The sequence below is a fragment of the Ranitomeya variabilis genome, chromosome 2 (assembly GCF_051348905.1).
Source record: "Ranitomeya variabilis isolate aRanVar5 chromosome 2, aRanVar5.hap1, whole genome shotgun sequence".
NCBI classification, from domain to species: Eukaryota; Metazoa; Chordata; class Amphibia; order Anura; family Dendrobatidae; genus Ranitomeya; species Ranitomeya variabilis.
In genome coordinates this window covers 1,025,366,075-1,025,376,903 of record NC_135233.1, presented here as the reverse complement: position 1 = coordinate 1,025,376,903, position 10,829 = coordinate 1,025,366,075, and the positions used below count along the sequence as shown (strand labels likewise).

The window sequence follows — 10,829 nt, the reverse complement described above, 5'->3', positions numbered from 1 at the left end:
GGCACATGTTAAGGAGCTGAAACTCCTAAACCCTTCATCCAATTTTGATGTGGATACCCTCAAATGAAAGCTGAAAGTCTGAACTTCAACTGCATCTGAATGGTTTTGTTTAAAATTCATTGTGGTAATGTCTATAACCAAAATTAGAAAAATGTTGTCTCTGTCCAAATATATATGGACCTAACTGTATATGTATATATAGATCCCTGTAGTATAGAGAATACAGACTAGGTGTCTTGTGCCTCCTAGTCCAACCACATCCCCACCACTGATTAGCAGCTTTCTGTCAATATACAGTGTTCACAGGAAGCTGTGTTGTGGGGGTTTATACAGGGCTCAGCATTGATAGATCTGCTAGCTCCGCAGAAGAGAAAACAGTGATTCCATCCTAACTGCTGCATCCAGGAAACTAATTGATGCATTGCTGAAATCAGAGTCTCTGTCCCTACCTCGTGCTGCTGACAGATTACATAGTAAAACCTGCTGACACATTTCATTTAAGTCTTCAAAATGAGAATTATTCAGATTTCTTGATAATCTTTTGCCATAGTTCCATTAAAAAATACAAGTTCTGTTATAGGTACAAACATGCAAATAGATTTTCTTAACCATTAGCATTGATAGATAATGAAAAATAAAGTCCAGTCTGACTTCCTGATTCTGATACATTTTATTTATACTGAACTATTTCTTTTATTTGGCTCTAAAGTCATTGATGGGTACAATGGCAACGACATTGTGTGACACTTGGAAGAACAATCTATTAATATTGATGTTTTTTTCAGATCTTCTCTTTGATGGGAGTCAGCAGATGTCGTGAAGGATAATTTCCTGCTATGGAAAATACACAATAGTTAAAGGTGGTTTTGGAAACAACACTATAAATGTTAAATATATATCTAGAAATATGTAGCTTCTCTTTAATGCAGGTGATATACAGTACAAATGCTGAGCACCACAGTCAGCAATAATAGGGCACCAATAGAAGCACATATGAACCTTACTGAACCTTTAGAATGTAGGTCCCCTCTTTTTTTCTTTAAAACTTGCCTTTCTCTTTCACTAGATTGATAAAATAGATCAAATCAGGGCCGGACTGCCCATCGGGCAGTTCTGGCAAATGCCAGAAGGGCCGGTGGCAGTAGTGGGCCGCTCGAGTGTGCCGCTGTCGGCACACTCTCCCCGCTGTCGGCGCACTCCCGGCCCCGCATTCAACTATACCGGCGTCATAGACGCCGGTACAGTTGAATGCAATGATGGAGGAGAGAGCGTCTGCTGACGCTTCCTCTCCCATCATTCCCCGCTCTGCCTGGCGCCTGCCGCTGACACTGCGGGTGCGCGATGACGTCATATCATCGCGCACCTGCTGTGTGACCGGGCGGGCAGACTGCGACTGCTGAGACCAGAGCCAGAGCAGCGCGGGGCAGGAGGAAAGGTAAGTAGAGTGTTTTTTGTTTTTTTTTATCAATGAGTGATGACTGGATTGTGGAGCTATTGGGGGAAGGGGGGGGGCTGTGCTGCATTCCATTCTATGGGCCTCTGCTGCATTATATTCTATGGGGCTGGCTGCATTCCATTCTATGGGCCTCTGCTGCATTATATTCTATGGGGCTGGCTGCATTCCATTCTAGGGGCCTCTGCTGCATTATATTCTATGGGGCTGGCTGCATTCCATTCTATGGGCCTCTGCTGCATTATATTCTATGGGGCTGTGCTGCATTCCATTCTATGGGCCTCTGCTGCATTATATTCTATGGGGCTGGCTGCATTCCATTCTATGGGCCTCTACTGCATTATATTCTATGGGGCTGGCTGCATTCCATTCTATGGGCCTCTGCTGCATTATATTCTATGGGGCTGGCTGCATTCCATTCTATGGGCCTCTGCTGCATTATATTGTATGGGGGCTGTGCTGCATTACATTCTATGGGGCTGTGCTGCATTACATTCTATGGGGCTGTGCTGCATTACATTCTATGGGGCTGTGCTGCATTACATTCTATGGGGCTGTGCTGCATTATATTGTATGGGGCTGTGCTGCATTACATTCTATGGGGCTGTGCTGCATTACATTCTATGGGGCTGTGCTGCATTATATTGTATGGGGGCTGTGCTGCATTACATTCTATGGGGCTGTGCTGCATTATATTGTATGGGGGCTGTGCTGCATTACATTCTATGGGGCTGTGCTGCATTACATTCTATGGGGCTGTGCTGCATTATATTGTATGGGGGCTGTGCTGAATTACATTCTATGGGGCTGTGCTGCATTATATTGTATGGTGGCTGGCTGCATTACATTCTATGGTGGCTGGCTGCATTACATTCTATGGGGGCTGTGCTGCATTACATTCTATGGGGGCTGTGCTGCATTACATTCTATGGGGGCTGTGCAGCATTACATTCTATGGGGCTGTGCTGTTTTATAGTCTATGGGGGCTGGCTGTATTACATTCTATGGGGGCTGTGCTGTATTACATTCTATGGGGGCTGTGCAGCATTACATTCTATGGGGCTGTACTGTATTATAGTCTATGGGGGCTGGCTGTATTACATTCTATGGGGGCTGGCTGCATTGCATTCTATGGGGGCTGTGCTGCATTACATTCTATGGGGGCTGTGCTGCATTACATTCTATGGGGGCTGGCTGTATTACATTCTATGGGGGCTGGCTGTATTACATTCTATGGGGGCTGGCTGTATTACATTCTATGGGGCTGTGCTGCATTACATTCTATGGGGGCTGTGCTGCATTACATTCTATGGGGCTGTGCTGTATTATAGTCTATGGGGGCTGGCTGTATTACATTCTATGGGGGCTGTGCTGTATTACATTCTATGGGGGCTCTGCTGTATTACATTCTATGGGGACTGAGCTGTAATGCTGGATACAGCTGTAATTATATGTTATATAGTCGTGTTATACTCCCCTCACTTCTTGTAGCCTACAAGTGTACAAAGATATTATACAGTCACCATGTGACAAGTGGGCCTGTGTGACTTCAAATGCCAGGGCTGAATTTTAGTCCCAGTCCGGCCCTGGATCAAATCATTGGGGAAAATGATTTAGTCTTCAGAGGACCCTTTGGAAATTAAAAGCATCAATCTAATTGATCTTTATTGATATCAGCCCCAATTCTGATACATCTCCTCATGCCGATTATGTCAAATTTGTCCATAGTACTTTATTAACCTGCCACAGGCTAAAAGAGTGGCCATTTGGCTTTGGTTGAGCTGGTTTCTGTTGGTATACTTATTTATTTTTTACTGTATAGAAAAGAGCAGTCCACGCTAAGTCTCTATGCAGAAGCATTCAATGAAAAAAAAACTTACCGTATTTCTTGGAATAAAGCGCACTTTGTTCCTCCAAAATTTTGGAGGAAAATGGGGGGGGCCTTATAGCCCTAATGTACCTGCTATGGCTGTGGATGTGGGGTGGTGGAGCGGCAGCGGCAGACGAGCAGGTCACAGGCGGCAGGAGCGGCTGCTGCAGCTAACACGTATCCCAGTTGCTAAAGTAAATGAATATTCACTGCTTGGCATGCCCATAATCCCTCCCATTCCTATGCACTGAAGTTGGCACCGAGAAGTGGGAGAGACTATGGGCTTGGGGGAACAGTAAATGTTCATTCTCTTTAGTAGTGGGCACACATGTGCAAGGAGGTGGCGGGGACCCTCATGTGCCTCCGCTCTCCTGAACACTGAGCACATATCATGTGCGGCACCCTGATGTTTTATTATTGTTAATGTAATGTGCAGTTCATTAATATGTGTCATGTATTATAATGTGGTGTTCTTGATATGTTTAGGATTAGGGATAGAAGTTAGCATAGAGTAACGGCAGAGTTATAATAGAGGGGGGAACATTAGAGAATAGACAGTAGAGTTGGTTGGATGCATGCAACATGGGGGTTAAGCAAATGGGAGGGGCCACAGAGCAGCACAGAGCAGGAAAGTAAAGGACAGGCACTTCTTGATTAGAGGCAGAAGCTCAGGCAGCCTTGCCCAGGGCAAGATTTAGCAGTGAGAGTGAACAGTTGGACAGCCGTGGGGATAGAGCTTCTATGGCAGGAAGGGGCCCCCAGCTGGAGATTGTGCAGGCGGGCATCAGCTTAGGAAGAACCGACACAAAGAAGATCCGGGGTCTAAGACCGTGGTGGGAGCAGCTGAGATGGCGTTCCTGGCATCTTTCCTTAATTGAACTGGATGAGCGGCTGATAGGGAGCTGGTGACACTGAGGATACTGATGGGACATGGACAGTCCTGAGATATGGCAGGGATTGCCAGCAAAAGGGATACAGAGCTAAAGGAGATGATAGGAGCAGCCTGGATGGCAGGGAAAGATAAGAAGATGCCTCTGTGTTTAACCTGTGCTGCCTATGTGATGAATGCGCTGCTGTCCAGTAAAGTTAATCTGGTAAAAAACCTTGACTCCGAAGTGATTTATGGGGTTTATGGATGCAGAGCCAGTGTGACAGCAGCCAAGGGAAACCTTACAGTGACTGTGGGTGTTCTGTTGCATATGCAGCAAAGGGGACACTGTATTTTTTCTGTGAGGCACCAGGGTGTGGGAACAGAACAGCCCGTTGCCACGACTACAACCCTGGCCGCCTTACACATGATCGCCCAGCCGCTGCAGGAAGCTGGTGGCTGCGGCTAACAGTGTGCCTGCTATTAAAAAAGATGAATATTCACTGCTTCACATGCCCATAGTGCAGGGCGTGGGGAGCAGTGAGGATTCTGGTAGCTGTCCTCGGCTTGTAAGCAGCGCATGACGTCACTGCCATGTGCTGCTTACAAGCATAAATCAGCTACTGGCATCAGAACAGGACGCTGGAAAGGAGCACAGGAAAGAGAAGTAGAATGGTTTATGTTTTTTTATGTTTTTATGATGGGGCATGTGAAGCAGGATAGGGATGAGTGGGCCATGCATGCCAGTATGAGTATGAGGGAACCATATATGCCAGGATGGGGATGAGGGGACCACATATAACAAGATGGGGATGAGGGGACCATGCATACCAGGTTGGGAATAAGAGGGCCTTGTATACAATACGGGGATGAGGGGACCAGCTATACAAAGATGGGGATGAGGGGACCATGCATACCAGGATGGGAATGAGAGGGCCTTGTATACAATATGGGGATGAGGGGACCAGCTATACAAAGTTGGGGATGAGGGGACCATCTATACAAAGATGGGAATCAGGGGGGCCATGTATGGCTGGATTGGGGACATATATATACCAGGATGGGGATGAGGGGGGCCATGCATGGCTGGATTGGGGACATATATATACCAGGATGGGGGATATTAGTACAGAATTGGAGGAAATTACCCTTGTAGGAGTGTAGCAACAGATCCCGCCCATAACAGTGCATCATGATCACATTGATGCACTGCCAAATTTGCAATTTTTACCACCTACAAAGAATGGAGAGGTCTGTAATTTTTTTTAAAACATTTGTCTTAAAATGAGCCAAATTAAAAATTCTTTGGTAGAAACTTTACTGCTGGGGACTGGCGTGAGAGGAGCAAAAAAAAGGTGATAATTGGCATTTCATGAATCTGTCTTAAACTTCTGAATTGGCAAAGTTTTGAGTCTTGTAGGAGACAAGAACTGGGCTGCGTCGTTCTGCACCTTTGTTGTGGCAGTCAGTGGAGGTCTTAATTCTGATAAAAACTTCTGACATCTCTTTCATGCGTCAAAACTTTTCTGGGATACACTTTACATAACACTTTGGTGCTATGGATTTCTCAATACAAGTCATGCTCTAATCATAGCAGAAAATACTGTAGGTAACATAGAATAGCATCTGATGGAGTCCTGCTGGGCAATCAGGGAGTTTAATAAATGCTTGGGTGGAGAAGATGAATCAATTGATGTAAGACCTATACTCTATTCTGTGTTTCTATCTGTAAAGAATGATATGGAAGCAATTTTCTTTTTTGTTTCTGGCATCCTGAACTTTCACAGCAGGTTCCACAGCGGATGTGCTATAGTCATGGAACAAGGCTGTAGAACTAGTTGGATATTTCTTTGCAGTCAATGAAATGATCTCAATCTCCAAGAGGTTTTCATTCTGGGGATCTGTTATTTGTATGTGTCATGCATCAATAGTGTCATTGATAGATGAGCGGATCTGACGATATTCGAATTCGCCAAATTGCACGGATTTTACAGTCAAATTTGATTTGCACCAAATTTATTCTGTGAAATTGCCTGTCTCTCATTATGCTTCCTGTTCATAATTAGAGTTGAGTGAATATGTTTGGAACGGGTCGCTGAAATTTAATTTGCCATATTTGTACTCCACTCGTGATGAATTTATGTTTGATGATCGGTTCCGAACATATTCCGTCATTTCTACCCCATTGACTCCAATGACGTTCGGCTAATACTCAACTCACTGCTCACCTTCATTGCTCACTGTCCCGGTCTAGAGTACGAATTTGAAGATCTCTGCACACGTCATGATGTCACGACATGTGCTGCGACCTTAGAATGTGTATTCTAAGCAGGGACATAGAATTAGGGCTTTTCAGACCTGTGTTCTGTTTTTTTTTTAAATCGGATTTGGCATGAAAAAGAAATTGAAGCATTCTCTGGCTCTGCAAATCAGCTTACAAGCACCCATTTAATTCTATGGGTGAGCGAAAACATCGAACTGCACTCGAATGTCATCTGAGTGCTGTCTGATTTATGTAAACACAAGCAAATGAGATGTTACGTTCTCCACCTTCTCTGCACCTGTGATACAATTCTTTCAGCTGAGAAAATCGGATCACAGTAAAATGACACTGGGCTCAAATTCTGATCAGAATTTAAGTGTCATTACCATAATTGATCCGATTCTCTCGGAAGACAGACTCATCGCTCGGGTGAGCCAGGACTTATTCTTGTTTTTTGCCTTTTTAAACCTATTGTTGGCCCTCTACAGTTCTGCAAAATGGTGGCCGTCCTCCATTCTACTGAACTTGGAGCAAGTAGCAGAAAAATTCCGCAATGTGGAGAATACAGATTTTTGTCAAATTCAAGTTTAATTAAATATATTTGCCCAACTCCAATGTCATTTACAGTATATGATATATTTGACTTGTTTTTGATACAGTAAAATGGCAGAAATTTTGGCAGTATTAAAATGTGAAAAGGAAGAGAATTGACATGTGTCAGATCTATCCCTATCTTTGAAGTCATTATTTTGTGTAAAGCTATGTTTTATACTATGTCATTTGTGACCAGTGAAATGCCGCATGTAAGATGTGAGAAAATAGTGTAACTCCAGTGACCGGAGCCTGTTACCAGCAAAATCAATATGATCGGCTGACATTTATCTCATATGTGCTGAGGTCTTTAGGATGGTTCTGGAGATAGAAATCAAAACAGAACTCCCTTTTTCATACTATCTTAGCTCATTTGTAATAATTCATGGAAATAACTGAATACAGAACAACCCTGGAACAGAGTAGACAGATGTGTAACCAGTGTCGGACTAAGATGCCAAGGACCCACCAGTAACCAACTACAGGGCCCCACTTTTTAGCTTAATGAAAATTTGACATTTCCCTCAATCACAAATAAACCTATATATAACAACTAACTAGATTGATTGTTAAATGAATAAGATGCTGTCTTTGTCTGTACATAGTGATTCAAATATATATTACCAAGTACTCCTCATAAGACGGTGGTGGCCACTCTTGTAAAGCGGCCCACCGGAGGATTCTCCTGTTCTCCTGTGGGCCAGTCCAAGCTTGTGTGTAACCTAAAGGTCCGGTACAGAATTCCCTCATCTACCACATGCCATTAATATGTGGAGTCTTCTTATGTGCTGTAGGGAACTTTAGACCCCTTCATACAACAGGGTCCGAATACAACTGCTCATAAACAATATAATAGATATACGAGTGATTGCGCGCCCTTCGGGAGTGCGCGGCGATTACGAGACACGCAATGGGGTGTACCCATGCACCAGACTGGCGTATGTGCAGACTAGTAGCAAACATAAATACCTGGTGTACCTCTCCAGCCACTCCGACCTTGTGTTTGAAAAAGATCTATAGTTAATACTGTTCGGGTAGAGCTGTCTGATAGCGCTATCCATGACAAAAGTGAACGGGTAGAGCTATCCCATAGCCCCAATCCTAAAGGTAATGAACGGGTAGAGCTATCCAATAGCGCTATTCCTCAATGTTCCTGAGCGTAAGCTATTTCACATGGTTGAGCACACTTGGGATCTGCCCCCAAGGCCCTGCCCATGCCCAATGTTTGGTCCGTAGACCGCGGCTAGGAGTTAGTCCCTCTTTGTGTACAATTTTTTTTGGCTTTTACAATTGTTAAAAAGCTTAATAAAAGACTTCTTTGTACAAACAGTTGACAGTTAAACCATTTGTCAACGTTAGGAATAAGTTTACCTTGCTTCTGTGTCTCAAATATTTTGACCCTTATTTGTTGGCTTTCCCTTCCCCTGGAGAAGGAACTGCCCATGTGAAAACACTGGGAGAGGCAAATAAATTCCTACAATATCCAAGGACTGTCCCTGAGATTTATTGATGGTCCTTACAAAAGCCAACATGACAGGAAACTGACGCCGTCGCATCTGGACTGGCAAGTTTTTATCTTTGGAAATCGGGTCAATTCTTGGAATAAGAACTGTCTGACCCTTTGCTTTTCCATTTCAAGCAACAGCATGAATAACGTTTGCTTTTAAGATTTTCACATAAAGCCTTGTGCCATTACAAAGGCCACGCTTTCTGTTAAGATTACGCAGGAGCATAATTACAGCTCCTGGTTTCAGCTTTAGTTCATGAGGAGGCATCCCAGTGGGATTCAAAGAGTTAAAAAACTCTACAGGGTAATCTGTGAGAATCACACCCTCCTCTTCAGCAATTGTGTCGATGGAGCGATATGTTGAGTGTTCACCTTGAACTTGACTAAGAATTTTGTCATTCAAGGAGTGAACGTCATCATTCAATAGCGTAAGAATTGCTTTATTGGCAATTGCTTCTACCCTTGCATCAGTAATCTCAATTGAGTCGCCAAAAATAGCTGTAATTAAATCACCCTCTTCAATAAATGAATTCGGGATTTCAATGGTGTCTTCTGTAAGACCATATACATTTGACAACTCTCCATTGCCAAGTTTCAGTAACCATGAGCTGTACTCAACTTCATCCTGAGACGTTCTCGTATTCTGTTGTAACTGGAACCGTAAAAATTGATTCCAGGATTTTGAATATTTAATGGTGGACTGTACAATTTGGGCTCTTTTTTCACCTTCCACTATTGGTAGGGTTTGACGAAAGTCACCACCGTTTATGAAAACATTTCCACCAAATGGTCTTTTTTTTCCACATATGTCTTGGAACAAATTATCCACAGTGTTCATATTAAAACAGGGAGTCATTGTTACTTCGTCCCAAATAACGACAGATGACTCCCTAAGCCTCTTTGCTTGATGTGAGGTTGGCTTAATTTTTGACACTGTGGTCTCATTTGTTGTAATTCCAAGGCAAAAATTGGAATCTGGTTCCCCATATACACAAATTATAGCAAATAATTTGCAAAGTTGGTAGGGCATTTGGAAAGCGATTGCATCCGTTATACGTCTTCCCATTGGGAATCGTTTTCCAAAAGATGAAGATCAATGCACACATTTTTATACGTGTCATGTACGACTCCATTGACAGTCCTTAAGTCAGCATAAGACTTTGCTCCTCTTACGTGAAGTAAAAGGAGTCTTAGGTAATACAGCTCACCATCTGTTAAAGAGACTGTATACATTCGGGCAATTGTTTTCCCAAATTGAGCCCGTCGTTTTCTCCATCCTTCTAGTACAGCTTTTCTCTCCCAGACATAGTGTTCAGGGATTTCACTGTACAAATACTGACAGGCGGAAGCGTCAACTCTGTTTAGCACAAAATAAGCCTGCAGAGAAGAGGCTTTTGAGTCTGAAATAACCATATCCACATTACCATCTTCGATAAACACTTGCTGCATGTTTTCAAGGTGCACAGCAAGCCTTTTAATGGTATGTGAAGCATCATGCATTTTATTTTTTCTGATTCTCAACATGCCCTCAGGGGCGCTTATATACCGAGAATCTAGGTACTTGGCTGGTTCATTCCAGTTTAATGTATCAAACTTGTCAAACTTGTTATTGGCACAGTCATGTCCTTTGTATACATATTTGAAAATATATTTAACACTTTTTATTGAAGCACATATCTCAGCATTGATATGGCAGTTGTACTTGAGTAAGAAATAAGGGTTGTATGGAACTACCCATCTATCGTCGATTTCTCGTGTTCCTCGTCTGGTTTTCCAAGTATTGCGTCAACGGTACTGTTGATAACCATCAACATTGGGGTTTATCTCTGTATTAAATTCCTTTGGGAATTTTTTTGCGCATTGACCATCTGTCATGCATATAGCACCAGGTTGATCTTCGCCACATGGGCCATGAATCATGTGCTTCATTACTGCCTCATGCAGTTTTGGATTTGCTGTCTCATTTGGGATTTCATCAGAGACCAATTTGTCAATTATTTCTTTGTCCCTCGGTTTATCTTCCTCACCGAGGATTAAGAGCACGTGAGCGTGTGGTAGTCCACGCTTTTGAAATTCTATTACATGCACATAGGCAACTACACGGCCAAAAATGTGTTTTTTTCAAAATCTCGTTAAGCACGGCTTGGAGTTTGATTTTAAATACTCGTGCAACCAATTTTGGTCTGAACTCTGGTCTTTGCCATGGTTCTAAGTTTTCAGTAATTTCTTTCCTCTTTGGGTTACAGGTCATCATAACAAAAAGATCTGGCTTTCCGA

General features: G+C 43.1%; 1 protein-coding gene across 1 annotated transcript in view; it reads right to left on the bottom strand.

Annotated features, from left to right (window-relative positions):
- Window positions 1-674: 674 nt before the first annotated feature.
- Window positions 675-10,829, bottom strand: part of TPO (thyroid peroxidase) — a 201,959-nt gene continuing 191,804 nt past the window's right edge. The window contains exon 16 of the mRNA XM_077281780.1: window positions 675-834. Within this exon, the coding sequence (XP_077137895.1) occupies window positions 675-834 (160 nt within the window). The remainder of the gene's footprint in view (window positions 835-10,829) is intronic.